General features: G+C 37.4%; 1 protein-coding gene across 2 annotated transcripts in view; it reads left to right on the forward strand.

Moving 5' to 3' along the window:
• Positions 1 to 14,314, forward strand: part of SPOPL (speckle type BTB/POZ protein like) — a 37,973-nt gene extending 23,659 nt beyond the window's left edge. For both annotated transcript variants that reach the window (XM_080620324.1, XM_080620325.1), the window contains 6 exons: positions 1,829 to 2,006; positions 2,101 to 2,156; positions 3,798 to 3,920; positions 6,106 to 6,248; positions 6,333 to 6,386; positions 10,154 to 14,314. In XM_080620324.1, the coding sequence (XP_080476450.1) occupies positions 1,829 to 2,006; positions 2,101 to 2,156; positions 3,798 to 3,920; positions 6,106 to 6,248; positions 6,333 to 6,386; positions 10,154 to 10,298 (699 nt within the window). In that variant the 3' untranslated portion in view covers positions 10,299 to 14,314. The remainder of the gene's footprint in view (positions 1 to 1,828; positions 2,007 to 2,100; positions 2,157 to 3,797; positions 3,921 to 6,105; positions 6,249 to 6,332; positions 6,387 to 10,153) is intronic.
• The last annotated feature ends 1,606 nt before the right edge of the window (positions 14,315 to 15,920 follow it).

The raw sequence follows: 15,920 nt of genomic DNA on the forward strand, positions 1-15,920 counted from the left end.
GACAAGTGAGATATGAAATATCAGACTCCTGTAAGTGTCTGTATTTAGAATTTTTCAAACTTGTTGCTATCTATAGCCAATACATGCCAGGCCTCTCAGAGGTAGGAGACTTGAATTAAAATTTTGCTTGGGTTATATCTTTAAAGGATGGATCATAGCAAATTGTTGTGTTGCACAACTACTGATGTATATTAGAAACCAATAGAAGTTTGGAAGATCAGAGGCCAATTTAATTACACATAAAGAATGTGTAGGTGACCTTCCTAGGCCCTTGTCTGTAGCCAACAAGAGGATGATGTGCAGGCAACTTGGATCAGGAACTTTGAGTCAAGTCTCTGAAGAAGCAGAACTCTCCTTTGACAACAGAAGACTAGCTTTGCTAAGCTGAAACTTTGTGTGTATGTATATCTCTTGAAATCACTCCGTGTATGAAAACTGTGAAATCAGGTACGCAATAGCTCTGTAGATTTTTAGTGTTATAAATGTATAGTCTTAATGTAAACCTGAAATTTCACAGTGGCTGGGGTACTTTTTTTCCTTTAAAAGGTGGAAGAATATAAAGGAATTCCTCCTAATCACAAGGGGGTATGGGATGAAACAGGGAATTAGGCAATGATTCAAATTCCCAAGCTGCTGTCCTAATTTGATCATCTTCCTCTTCTGATCTGGAGTTTCATTTGCTGTGCTTCAACTTTCTGTGAAGCTTAGCTGTGCTGTTTTGTTTTATGCTAGATTTATTCCAGATGCTGTGCCTCTAGAAATCAAACTGAGCACTGATCTTAACAGTATCAGCATTTTCTCTTTATATATAACCCTATTGTTCTGTATTTGGGAGATCTTGTGATCACGATCTTGTAGTATGTCTCTTATTTACAAAAGTGTTTTTTTTTTTCTCAGGCGTGTGATCTCAGGTAACAGAAGTAAAACCTGCTGAGCTTTTCTGTTTTCCCAACATACATTAAAACAATATGTAAAGATATCTGAAAAAAGCATGTAAGAATGCTGCTGTCTTGTTCTCTTCTTATTCTCTTCTTACGTGAAAGATTTAAACATGGGGGAAAATGGCAATATATTCACTTCAAATGCACATATTTCAGTTTTCTTAACTAGTTCTGTACAAAAATGACATCCTGTGAGCATGCATTTCACTATTGAAGTTACCTATTCCATCTTACACTTCATTGACTTACATTGCTAAAATAATGGCTTTTAATCTTGTTTGGAAAACAATGACTGGTGATTCCAGCCTCAGCTGGATACATTAAAATGAAATAATGGAGGACCTATGTTACTTGCGCTTAGTTTTCATTATCACATTGCAGGTGAAGTATGAACTTACTGTAGTTAAAGTTATAATCAGAATTTCTATTGATTAAACCCTTAAAACTCTGCTGTGACCTTGTGATCCTGATGATCTGTTTACAATTTTATATTGTATGTGTTTTGCTTAAATGTGTAAAGAGTGAACTGTTATCTCTGAAAGAGAGTTAACTTTTTTTTTTTTTTTTATCCCACTGATATCCCAAGAGCCGTATTGGTACTTTGGCTTGTCTGTCTGGTGGCATGTGGTATTCTGCTCTTTTTGTTTGTTTGCTTGTTTTGGTTGGATAAATACAAAATACTAGTCTCTAAGTAAAGCCCTGTTTGTTTTATATTGCTTAAAAGTAAACTGTAAAGCCTTGGTTTATGGTTCTGGCCTAATGCCAGAAACATCACTGGTTTTTTTGCTTTGCTTTGAAATTGCTGGAATTCTAGCAATAGGTACTGTAATATAATTATTACTGTCATTCAGTTATGAAGGAGTTGTCTTGCTGTGATTTTCTGTTAGGTAAGCGTGGTCCAAGACTCAGTAAATATATCAGGACAGTCTAATACAAACACTTTGAAGGTACCTGAATGTCGACTAGCAGAAGATTTAGGGAATCTCTGGGAAACAACAAGATTTACAGATTGCAGTTTTTATGTAGGAGGACAAGAATTCAAAGCTCATAAATCTGTCCTTGCAGGTACTTTCTACTTTTGTATTGCTATTACTTCATAACTTAAATTGCTGAAAGTTTTAAGTTTGGCTATATTCAATATTTACTTTTCTTGATACAGCGCGATCTCCAGTTTTTAATGCAATGTTTGAACATGAAATGGAGGAAAGTAAAAAGGTAAGCATTACTGAAAACTTCACATGTAAATATTTGTATCTTGTGAAAAAGGGAAAAATTGCAGAAAACTTAAGTATTACAAATTGAGGAAGATGAGTACTGTATGATGGTGCATGAGTGGAGGAGGGTACTACTCCTGATTGCTCTCCTGGTGAGTTCTGCAGGAATTTCCTTGTGTAAAAAGAACAGTTAGGGTTGAATGTGGAAGGGTTCTGGAGGATTTGTTCTTGCAAGTACTTGTACCTACCCTAGATCAGTCAGGGTTTTCTAACAGTAGCTACTTATGTAATTGACCTAGTAATCTCTGCCCCTTTTTGCTTTAGTTTATGCCTTCAGATAAGCGATTGACTTGACTAAGGTTTTGCTATAGTGTATTAAAACATTTTATATGGTAGCTAGGAGACATAGAAACAACAGGTGAATTATGACTAAAAATTAAGCCCTGAGGCAGTGAAGTTCTCCTTTTCATTCACTTTCTGCAGGTACTTGACCTGTGTGTTTTGGATGGATAGTTAGTTAATCAGCACAGAGGGCTGCTGCTGCTTTTATGCACTTGATCTCTCCCACAGTGAGGAGTTGTTTGTGTCTTACCTGAAGAAAAATATCTAAAATGGATTGCTTATAGGCAGAATCCATAAAAAAAGCAAGGAACTGATCAGCTCACTAAAGAGTTGTAATAGATGACCATCACTTAGTCTTGGAGGCTGCAAGGTTGCCACTGATGTGAACAAATACATTGGATGAATATGGGGTGGAAGTACAGTTGGGTTTCACAAGCATGGCATTTTTCTTCCCTGCACTTAGGCAATCTGGAAAATTTCACAGGTAGATTTGAAATACTGGAAGCATTTTATAGAGATTTCTGAACTGAAAGAAATCCAGATATGTCACAGCTTCAGTAATGCACCATTGCTGGGGGCCTCCACCTTCATGTTAACAGTGAATCACTAGTACAGTCTTACTTGTAAATACTGTTTGTGGTTCAGTGGGTAGGAAACCAGAACATGTGCATCTCATGTACTATCATGTATTCCATTCAGAAGTCTGGTGCTTGCTTCCACATCTTTGAAATAATTTCCTACATTGTTAGTTGCTTATAGGGAATACTATTTGAGGGTGGAGTCAAGCATGTAATACCGCAGTTTTATTAGGACGGGCTTCAGCACATATAATGTCAATTATGTTGGCTTTTTTGTTTGCTTTTTGGATTCTGAGAACCAAACGTAGGCTGTGTTGACTCAGTCAAAGTCGAGCCAAAATGTCTCACTTTGTTTTGTCGGGTGCTCTGACTTGTGGTATTCCAAGCACATCTTTGGGTTGGAAACTCAGCAGCACTTTTAAATACTTCTGAAACTGTGCCTTGATTTTTTTTTTTATGTACAGCCTATGCAATAGTCCAGAGTTGGACATTTTGCAGTTATTCCTGAAGCGTTCCTGACTGATTTCTATGTGATTTTAAGAGCAATTAATTTTTATTTACTTCCTGCTTAATATTGTTGAATGCTAACTTAAGTTTGTAAGGGTTTTGCATGATGGATGGCAAATGAAAACTTGTAGTGTTCATCAGATGATATTTGATATGTTAAAGTTGTAACTAAATTTTAGAGGCATTTATTGAGTTTTCTTTTTTTTTTTTACCAGAATCGTGTAGAGATAAATGATGTAGATCCTGAAGTTTTTAAAGAAATGATGAGGTTCATTTACACAGGAAAAGCACCAAACCTTGAAAAAATGGCTGACAATTTGTTAGCAGCTGCAGACAAAGTAAGTTATTGACTTTTAAGTTCTCAACCCTCATGTTTGCTTGTGGAATGTTCTTCCAAAAAAAAAAAAACCAAAAAAACCCTACCACTTTTTTTCAGATTGATGTATATTTTTATTTTTTTTTTAAATATGAGAAACAGATTTCATCAGAAATGGAGAAAGAAGGGAAAGGGTAGCCTTTTAGCAATAGAAGGCTGATAAATCTTTCTTGACCAGAAGTGTTTCAGATTAATTATATTTACTACCCAATTCTTAATTTTCTTTTTTTGAGACAGAGATTGGGGACCATTAATATGCTTGGAAGTCTGGTCTTGAATAAAATGTGTCCTAGATCTTTGTGCTCTTGAAGAGGATATATGCAAGTGTTTGAATTAACTGTGCTTACTAAAGTACTGCTACTTCAGAACTTTCATCTTTTTGTTTTCCCTACAAACAAAATAGTTTTAGCTTTTCACCTCTTCTCTATTGGAACTTTGTCTACTTTAAATTGCCACTCTGTGAAATACTTTTTCTACTATGGTATTTGAGATAAAGGGGCTTTATAGCAGCACAGCAATTAAGGTGAGATTATTCCCTATCATAATTTACAGTTTTCTAACTTTTGATCCCAATGCCTGATTTTTTTTTCTTCACTGCCTTACAGCTTGAGTTAATATTTTACTTAGCTATCCTCAGAGGACGCACAGTTGTCTTTCTCTGAGGAGGCAGAAGTAGTTTAGAATCCAGAAGATACTCACTGTGTAATCAAAGTTTTCACTCTAAGCTGCAATGGCAATTTCTTAAACTACCTTTGCAGTTTTGGTATTGGTTGAACAATCATACCTGTAAAATATTAGTGGTGAAAGTTGCCTGTTCTCATAATCAATCCTAATATAAAACATTTAAGATAATAAGTCATACCAGTAGTTGATTTCAAAAAAAAATATAATTTTTTTTTCTGGCAATTTAATGGATTCTTAAGTTTTCAAGATCTTTTGACCTGACTTTGGTAACTTGCCACTCTTGCTCTTTTTGCCTCTCATTGCCAGCATCTTGTCTTCCAAAACTGATGGTGTTTTGTCAAGTTTCAGTATACCCAAACAGAAATGTGAAGCGATGATATTTTATGAATGCTGGCCTTTATTTAGGGCATAATTGATAAATGTAGATAATATTATAAGTTGCAGTGGTGGGATTGTCTGCAATATCTGGAAATAAAAATGGAAACTTTATTCCTTTTGAATGTGAAATAATAATCTAAAAAAAAAAAATTAGTGTTTTACATGTTACAGAAGGCATTATACCTACCAGGTAATACCTTTATTTAGAGTAAATAAATATCAGTTAGAACAGGTCTACACTGCTGTATCTTGAGGAGCACTATAGAAATAAAATGGAAGTAAAAATGCATAGGTCTAGAAACATAGAAGTTAGCCCAGTAATTTGACTTGAGTGGCATTTCTTCATTGCATTCAACAGTTGCTAATACAAATGTATAAGTGGCAACTTTGAATATATACCACTTGTGTCTAAAATTCTTTTCAGACTTGAAAACTCTTATCTGGAGGGTGCTAAACTAAATGGGATGGGTAAGCTCTCAGTAGTAATGTATACAGCTGAATGAAACCTGTTCAGACTATGACATCCTTCAAAAAAGAAGCATGGTTTATTAATGCAGATTATAATGTGAGAATGCAATTCTTTTACATCAACTTTCTGATAGGCTGTGTCAAAGGTATGGAAGAAATAAAGAAATTCAGAGGTGGGGGTAGGACTCAACTTGGAATAAGCTAGTTTAATGTATTTTCCAGTGGACATTTTCGTGAATGTTACCACTGTATAATTTCTTGCCCCTCACTTTGAGATGGATACACGTCTAATATAATTATACAGCCTGTGTTTGTTTCTTGCTCTTCCTCCCCTACCAAACTGAAGGAAAATGAAAACTTCTGAGTGAGTTATTTTTGTTTTAAAGTTCTCCTAGTAAAGCTTTTGATCAGTTTGTGTCAAACCTAATACATGTCTTACCATTTGAGGACTCTTCAGTGCAGCATATTGAATTAGAATTATCTGTTTGGAACTGGTTTGATGTTAAGCTTGAGAGGCACCAGGCACTTTCATGACTGGAACTGTCGTAAAAACTGTAGAGGTACTGATAGAAAAAATGTGTTTGAAGAATGATTAGTGTAGTTTTTTCTTTTATCAGTATGCACTGGAACGGCTGAAGGTCATGTGTGAGGAAGCACTCTGTAGTAACCTCTCGGTAGAAAATGTTGCTGACATTCTTATCCTCGCAGATTTGCACAGCGCTGAACAGTTAAAAGCACAAGCAATAGACTTCATTAACAGGCAAGTAATATTTTTGAGACTGTACATATATTTGTATTTACGCTTTGTGTACCTTTTCATCATGAGCATGGCTCTTTCTTACAGGTGCAGTGTTCTCAGACAACTTGGGTGTAAAGATGGGAAAAACTGGAATAGCAAGTAAGTTTTTCTGCCTCACGATGTTCTGTACAAACACTGCTAAATAGACTGCAGATCTTAAGAACTGTTGCTTCATGTCCACACTATTGAGGCCAGTCACTGACTGTAAGTAAAGTAGGATTCAGCAGATGCTACCCCAGTTATGATTGTGACTTCCCCTTTAACTGATAGGTAGAGTTAATTGTCTTCCAATGTGAGATCCTAACAATAGCTAGTTTTAATTCCTCTCCTCCACTCGTATCAGTGCTGTGAGATGGCGGCAGCAACCTTTATAAATGGAACTATTCTCTTGACTAACCAGGTTTATGCACGGAGGAGTGACAACCCCAGTGTGGTTTCATGACCTGCTTAGGTCAATATGAGTCTGCAGTATTTCCAAAGAAAGGAGGGCAGTTGCTCTTTTTGCCTTTGGCAGCGTTTGTGCACCTTCCCGCATGCCAGCACTAGTACTCTTGAGGCCACGCAACTAATCAGGTCCCTCTGATCTGGCTGGCTCTGTAAGTGCTTCTGCCTACGCTGGGAATAGGTCAAGAAGATATGGCTTAGACTGTAAGACCAATTGCAGCATGTATTTGGAACAGCCCAAGTGAATCACAGAATAGAAGACAGCCAGCTTCAGAATAGCCAGCAGTAGGCTGAAACAGTGAAACAAAGCAGAGCACTTATCTTATTGTCAGAATCTCCAGAGAAATTAAAATGTATATTGTACCAGTTGCTTTAAAATTAGTGTTTCTCCTTTAACAACAACAAAAATCTTCACAGGCCTAATGATTGAGCATGCTATGGAAAAGGGAGTGGTAGAAGGTAAATAGTGAAATACCAGTAGAAAACTTAATAAAGATAAGTCAGCATACGTAACAATGTAAACTAGCAGATGTATTCCTTTTCAAGTGATTTGGAATTTACTGAGCTGACTTGTGTCTTGGCACATTGCTATTAAAGATGCTGGTCATCTTTGCTTCAGCTAAAGCATCTGCAATAAATCAGGGAAATAACATGAGATGGCCTGGCTTAATTTACTAACACTTGGCACCAGGGAGTCTGAACTTTGATATTGTTTCTCAAGGCACTTACCTTTACTGACTTACAGCAGAAGATTAAAGGCTTGCATTAGAAATGTGCAAAGGTTATTTAGAGATCATATGGTACAGATGTTGGCTGTTAATTTTATGCTTGACAGTATTCCTGAAGAAGGATGAGGGTGCTTATGAAAGGCTTTTGAAAATGCAGGGTAGTAGAAACCTGGGATTGATGCGTAAATTATTGGTTCAAAATTACAAATTTATCCTGTGTCAATGTGGCATGCATACCAACCAGTGTAATGTTCTCCATTACACGGCAAAGTCTCTGACCGCACCACCCAAGTCTTGGAAGGCGACCGCAGGGACTGTGAAAATGAAGACCCTAGGCCCATTGTAGGAGAGGATCTGGTTCGCGACCATCTTAAAAACCTAAACGCACACAAGTCCATGGGACCTGACAACATCCATCCGCGGGTCCTGAAGGAGCTGGCGAATGAAGTTGCTAAGCCACTGGCCATCATATTTGAAAAATCATGGCAGTCAGGTAAAGTTCCCGACGACTGGAAGAAGGGAAATATAACCCCCATTTTCAAGAAGGGGAAAATGGATGACCCGGGGAATTACAGGCCAGTCAGTCTCACTTCTGTGCCTGGCAAACTCTTGAAGCAGTTTCTCCTGGAAGACATGCTAAGGCACATGAAAAACAAGGAGGTGGTTGGTGACAGCCAGCATGGCTCGCTAAGGGGAAATCCTGCCTCACCAATTTGGTGGCCTTCTATGATGGAGCTACGAAACTGATGGACAGGGGCAGAGCAGTTGGCATCATCTACCTGGATTTGTGCAAAGCGTTTGACACTGTCCCGCATGACATCCTTGTCTCTAAATTGGAGAGACATCAATTTGATGGGTGGACCACTCGGTGCATAAAGAACTGGCTGGATGGCCGCACGCAAAGAGTTGTGGTCAATGGCTCGATGTCTGGCTGGAGACCGGTAACGAGTGGTGTCCCTCAGGGATCGGTGTTGGGACCAGTCTTGTTCAACATCTTTGTTGGTGACATGGACAGTGGGATTGAGTGCGCCCTCAGCAAGTTTGCCGATGACACCAAGCTGTGTGGTTCGGTTGATATGCCGGAGGGAAGGGATGCCATCCAGAGGGACCTCGACATGCTTGTGAGGTGGGCTGATGCCAACCTGATGAAGTTTAACCATGCCAAGTGCAAGGTCGTACACCTGGGTCGGAGCAATCCCAGGCACGGCTACAGGTTGGGCAGAGAAGAGATTCAGAGCAGCCCTGCAGAGAAGGACTTGGGGGTGTTGGTTGATGAGAAACTTAACATGAGGCGGCTTCAGTGTGCGCTCGCAGCCCAGAAAGCCAACCGTATCCTGGGCTGCATCAAGAGGAGTGTGACCAGCAGGTTGAAGGAGGTGATCCTGCCCCTCTACTCTGCTCTCGTGAGACCTCACTTGGAGTATTGTGTGCGCTTCTGGTGTCCTCAACATAAAAAGGACATGGAACTGTTGGAACAAGTCCAGAGGAGGGCCACGAGGATGATCAGGGGATTGGAGCACCTCCCGTATGGAGACAGGCTGAGAAAGTTGGGGCTGTTCAGCCTGGAGAAGAGAAGGCTGCATGGAGACCTCATAGCAGCCTTCCAGTATCTGAAGGGGGCCTACAAGGATGCTGGGGAGGGACTATTCATCAGGGACTGTAGTGACAGGACAAGGGGTAACGGGTTCAAACTTAAACAGGGGAAGTTTAGATTGGATATAAGGGAAGAAATTCTTTAGTGTGAGGGTGGTGAGGCACTGGAATGGGTTGCCCAAGGAGCTTGTGAATGCTCCATCCTTGGCAGTGTTCAAGGCCAGGTTGGATGAGGCGTTGGGTGGCATGGTTTAGTGTGGGGTGTCCCTGCCCATGGCAGGGGGGTTGGAACTAGATGATCTTAAGGTCCTTTCCAACCCTAACTGTTCTATGATTCTATGTGCAGAAGAATCTATATTCACAAAAAAGTAAACATATACATTGATAAAATACATAGTTTTTAATTTCCTGGATACTTGCTGAAATTTGTTGTTGCTTCTATGTTAAGTTAAGAATCCATAGTGTCCATTGAAAGCCATTCTGAGTGTAGTCCATGATTTTGTACTGAAGAAGGAGTGAATATTCTCAAGTGTACTCCACTGGTAGTGAAACTGTGAGCTCTCAGTGAAGGGCTCTGTAGTCAGGCAGCTAATCTGTCTTCATTGCTTTTTCTAACATATGAACTACATCATTTTTGCTGCTGTTTTGGCTGATTCATCTTGTCATCCTTCTCTCTCCCTAAATTGAGCATGCCCTTCTATGTAATGAAATTACCATGTCTTTCCTAGCTTTTCATGTCTACACTGGACCTCACTTTCTTCTAGATTTCCTCTCACTTTTACTGTGTTTTTCCTGAGCAATTTCAAGGTGGTTATCTTAACACAGTGCACAGTATTGGATGCAGGCCTCTAGCTAATGTGTTGCCAGTACTAAGTAAAGCAGAGTAAGTACCTTATGTCCTACATGTGATGGTATTAGTATACCCAAATTGCAATTTGCTGTTTCTTTCCAATGGCATCCTTACCAGCATTCATGAAGTCTGTTGTCTCATAATGGTCATCTGCTTTTCTGCGGTAGTTGTCTTGCCTGCTCTTCTTAACTGTGTATTTTTGCATTTGGTTTGTAAAGTTGTGTGACTATTATTCATACTTCTGTTTTCAGCCAAGCAACAGACATAATGGAAACAGCAGGCTGGAAGTCCATGATCCACTCCCACCCTCACTTAGTAGCAGAGGCCTTTCGCGCACTAGCATCTGCACAGTGTCCACAGTTTGGCATTCCACGCAAACGGCTAAAACAGTCATGAAATCTTCCATGAACTTTAGAGGAACTGAATTGACTGTACTCCATGTCCAGAGGTGTTCTCACAAACCATAAAAAGAGTTTTTGTTATCCTTGTCCACAGAACAGAAGCTGAAAAAGCCTATTGTTTGCTTTTCAGATGGATAATTTATGGTTTAATCCTCAGCTTTAAATTAGACTGATTAATTCACTGAAAGGCCTTAAATTATCTTCAATGACTCTAGTCCGTATAGTCTAATGTATCTTGATTTTTTTATTATTATTATTATTATTTTTTAATGTGCCTTGTCTTTTTGACTAGGCTCTGCAGGATTGCACTAGCGCCATAATGCAGTAAAGTTGATAACTGAAGATTAATTTTTGAAAGGGATCTTCCATTATTTTCAGAAGAGAAAAAAAAAAGATTATAGTTTGGTCCTGTGCTAAACTGGAAGGTTTTAACTAGCCTCTCATTAAAAGCACTTGAATCAGAGGCACAAAACGTACCCTAGGCAAGTGTTAAATATGGGGAGAGCCTGTTTACCTTCAGCAAATGCTTACAGGCTATTTATGGCAATATACTGCTTTGAACATAATTTATTTTTCATTGTGGGGGCAAATATGCAACAGTTTGGCCCAAAAATGTATTTTCATTACAGTTTGTAATGCTTATTGTGTGTGTGTCAAAGCTGTCCAAATGGTAAAAAGAAACACAGAATAAACCTCTTGCTTGTGTTTCTTTACGGTCCATCATTAGTTTACATTTAGTGCAGAACTGAACAGAGGTAAAGAGAGTTCAATGTGAAAACAGAATAGTATTGTATATGGAAAAAAAATATATCCCATGTGTATGGTTACATAGGAAAGTAAAGGATGCATAGAATGACCAAATGTAAATTGAAGAAATGGGCCAAATGGATTCTGAATATGCACTTTTAATGTGTAACTTTTGTATGTTGTGTGGTACATATATATTTTGCTTTTGATGAATTAATGAGGTACAGGTAATTGTGGCTTAACTTTTTAGATACATTTTAAGATGCCCACAGCCACATGGGATTTAGTTTTGTTAGAAAAGAAAAGCATGTCTTTTTAAGACTCAAATGAAGGTGGCTATTGCAAGCTTTCATGTTTAAGTAACAGAATATTTTTGCTTATTTGAAACAGGCATGTGAATGGCAAAGTTTTGAAGGGTTTTTTCCCATCTTGACCTATGTGCACAGCTTTCATTAACACCTAAGAAGGTTATGTACACATCAAGAGGAATATTTCCCTGAAATGTCAGATGGAGTTTGCAAGCAGAGACTTGCTCAGTCTTTCATTTCAGTTATTGTACTAGCATTGTGGATGGTATTGAAATTCTGCATAATGTGAAAAGGATGAAACATTTATAAACTGCTTGTCATGGGCCAGTTCTTTATGATGCGAACCCTAGCTTTAATACCAACATCCTCAGTGTTTGATAGCATTGTTTACAATTGGGAGGAAAAGTCTGCAGTAGTGCACACTTCTAAATGTTTCCTGAGTTATTGCGTTGAGTTTACTGTAATAGTGATAATATGCTATACTTTTTGGGGAAGACTTGGGTTAGCAGTGGGGAATGGGAGGAGATCTCACCTAATTTATGAACATATTTGCATAAGGGGGTTAGTTTGCCTATTAAAAAAAAGTTATGCAGGGAGGAGAGAGGAAGAATTTCAGATTTTTTACTATCTTAAAATTGGTATCTCCATCCTCATTTCATTGGGATTCATCTGAATTGCTCTGAAGGAAATTTTTAGAGGAAAGAGTATGTAGTTTTATACTCTGGAATCTAGGATACCACTAGCAAAGGTAAATTGGAAAAAATGCTCAGTTCCATTTTGAGCAATAAAATAACCTCTAAAGATGCATTTTCTTCTTACCTTCTAACTAAATCTTTATGATGGATAAAATGTAAAATCAGAAACTTTAATAGAACATAAGGCATCAAATTATATATTTGCAGAGATTTATCCTTTTATCAATTTAAAAATATCTAAAATAAGATCTCATAAGCATTCTTCACAGTAAGACAAAACTAATTGTTCTCTCCAAAATAGTGATGTTTTTGCTGCACTGTGTAATGCGTTAGGACTATATATCCTCATACTCATCACTGGTAAAACTTGCAGCTCTAACATACAAAGTGACTTGAATATTTAATGCTGTAATGGTTGTCCAGTTCAGCTTACTCAAAAATATCAACGTACAGTAATCAAATGGAAAGCTTAAGGGCTTTTATGAAATTTTTTTTAGTAGAAGCTTAATGGCACACTTTGTACCAAAAAATGTCAGACACTATGCTGTAATATTACCTATGTTGTAGAGTGTCCACTTTTCAAGTCAGACAATGTATATCATACATTACACTAACAGGAAAAAAAAACCCAACAACCCACATGTTAATTGATCTGTTTAGATATAATTTTATTATTTATGTTTTGAAGTTCTGTCAGCTCTTGCGAAAAAAGTGAAACAGTTGCTGTATTATTGAGTGCACTAATTATTCACCTCTTATTCTTTAATTAACTACATGCAGTGTTCTCACTGGAACAGGGCTGGCTGGTAATTACAGCCTTCTCCTTTGGAGTCAGTAGCTTGTCTTTATTCCCCACATCTCAAGAGCTTGCCCTTCAAAACCTCAGTTGTCAGTTCTAAGTGCAGCAGATATAAAACTATCTAATACAAATGGACAGTTTTTTTCAGGCTGAAATCTTAAGGGGTTTTCTTAGTTTTATATATGTATTAGGAATATAATGTATGAAGGTGCCATGTTTTGGCTTGCCAACACTACTCCCTCAGATAGATGTGAACCATTGCTTCCATACTTTTCTGGGGAGAAACCTGCATGTGTCCTGTGTGTGCGTGCGTGTGTGTGTATGACTGTGCGGTGTTTTTTGTCAAGAATGACTTTCTAAAAATAAGGACTCAATTTGCTGTTAAAATGCTATTATGTATTATATATATTTTTTTTTTTTTTTTTCATTTGAACCTCTCCTAAGGAGATGCTTTGGGTGGAAGACGCTTCAATAAATGATCCTTATTTCTCAGTCCATTTACTGCATGCAGAAGTATGAACACATTGTGCCTTTTTAGGAAACCGTTGTAATGAAGGGAATATTTAACAGGACACAAGATCTTTTTTAAAAGGTAATCTTAAAGGTGGAATATGCTATTTGATATACAATTGAGATGGAAAAGTTACAAATTGCCCATTTAGGCTCTGTTGCATGTTGATTCTTGCTAACTAAATTCAGTTTCACTGAGGTAGAAACTACACAAAAAAGTGGAATAAGTATTATAGATACAAGTTGAGTAATGGTACATTTTTGTGAAAATGTGAAAATACTTGCTGTTACAAGATAAGTGTGTGTCAAAATGTGGTAATCATGGACACAAAGTTAGTTTCACAAGTTATTCTAGTCTGATGTTTTTCTAAACATTGGGTATAAAATCCACCTTTGCACAGAAAGTCAGTAGAAGATCTACATGGAGATTATGTTCCTTTTAAATCCTTATAGTAAGGTTTCTCCCTTGGGAGAATAAAACCATGTGCAGTATTTGAAACTGTGTTTCATGAAAGACAGTGAATTGCAGATGTGAGATATTGCTACCTGAAATACTGTTCAATCTCATTGGATTTTACAGTTGGTTAAAATTTCTAAGTGTAATGGATTTACTTTTTGTAATTGACAAATGGAATGTTAACTGTCTGCTGTCTGGTGTTGATAGTGCATTTAGTGCAGAGCTTAGCTCCTTAGCTAGCAAAACACTGAGTCTCATAACTTGGCTTCTGCTTACAGTAAATGGACTATGTTTGTAAAGGGAATTCACGATTTCAGGTGTTTTGCAAGGAACTTCACTGTATTTTAACCTGGTTTTTGAAGGCTTAAGATCAATGAGTCCTATTTTAGAAATTAAACCAGTGAAATGACTTAAGACCTGTTTTGGGGTGGAAATGATGAAAAGAATTCAGATATGTAAACAGTTGTATCAAACCATCCAGCCTTTTTTTATCAGCTGATGTTAATGGTGAAATACTTTTTGTACCTTGTTGCTGAAAATATTTTTGCGTTTCAGCACATCAAGTTACAATAAAGTTGTTACTTATACAGAATGTGTCTGTGTGGCTTGTACTTGGTTTATTTCCTGTATATGCTCACAGTTGCTAACTTTTGCTTCTCTCCTTTTGAGAAAGGAATTTTACCAGCATTGTCAGTCTGTCTAGCATGAAATACACTGCTGTCTTTTGGAAACCGGTTTTTGGGGAGGATCATATTGCAGTCTTGCTCTGATCTTCACTAACTTAATCATTTTTTCATTTTGACACCTTCAAATAACTTCAAGGTCTGAACAGCTTATAACTTGCCTACCTGAGAAATGACTGCCTTTACACAGACTCTGTCAGAACTGATACTGGGTGGGAAGAAGAGTTGATCTTGTGGTAATGAAGGTGGACTTCATAGTTTTGAAGAGATTTGGTTTCTTTTTCCACCTGCTGTCAAAAACTGGTTGGTTTGTTTTTTGTCAAGGAATATAGGCTCATATGACTACATACAACAGGAATATTGCTTGCATTTGTTATGGGAGAAGTGGTATGCAGGAATAATCTCTATTGGTAGTTCTTGGGGTTTAATATGTTTATAGGTATTTTGGCAAAGATGTGTAGGACTGTTGATATGCTCCTCCATGTGTTTGACTTTGGACGTGCTGAACTCAAGAAAACAGTAATGTCAAGGTAAGTCACTTCATAAAAAAATGTCGCAGGCTGTTCGAACAAACATAATTATTTGTTTCGTGTTATCTAGGCTATGCCGAAAACACAAGCACAGTCAACCATTGCAGTTCTTCCTAAGATGACTTGGGTAACAAATAAGGATACAGAACTGTCATCATAAGGCTTCTGTGGGTACCTCAGCATAGCATATTGCTGTTCTGTGTGTAGGTACACATAAAGTTCTCCACATTTGCTTAAAACATAAATCTCTTAAGTTACTTTGCAGTGATTGAACTTGAAGTTACTCATGGGGCTAACAGCAACAATGGTGTAACTTGCACCTTAACAGGCAGTTTCAGTAACTTCCAAGGAAAACATGACTAGTTACTCCTGTGAATGGCAATCAGTTATTTGTGCAAGTCCAAATTTTTCAACTGAGCTTCAGCTTCTAGGTAAAGAATATTAAGCTTGATTATTTCTTTTATTTTAGAAAGCTGTATTTTTATCCTTTGTCTTTCTGAAGTATTTTTTCTTGATGTATATCTTCTCATTCAAAAGTTTTCTTTGTTAATTCAGCAGAATGGATTCAGTTGGCATTGATGAAAAAAGCACCTATTTTCCTTCTAAAATTCCGATGGTCTTTTGGGTGTAAATAAAGCTTTTCCTCCTTTTAGTTTAAAGTATTAAATAAATAAAATAAATAAATAAATAAAGTATTGTTTTAAAGTATTTTATGGTGTCAGTTTATCTGAATCTTGGTTTAACTAAAATACTACTAGTAACTCTAGCAGGTTTCTGAGAATTCTCATTGTAAGTCCAGTGTATGCCCTTTTCTTTCTTTAAAAGGGGAAAGCTCAAATAATGAATCTTGATTGGTAAGATACGCTGTTAGAACAAAAAGCAACTCTT

Source organism: Psittacula echo (genome assembly GCF_963264785.1).
Source record: "Psittacula echo genome assembly, chromosome: 6".
Lineage (NCBI taxonomy): Eukaryota > Metazoa > Chordata > Aves > Psittaciformes > Psittacidae > Psittacula > Psittacula echo.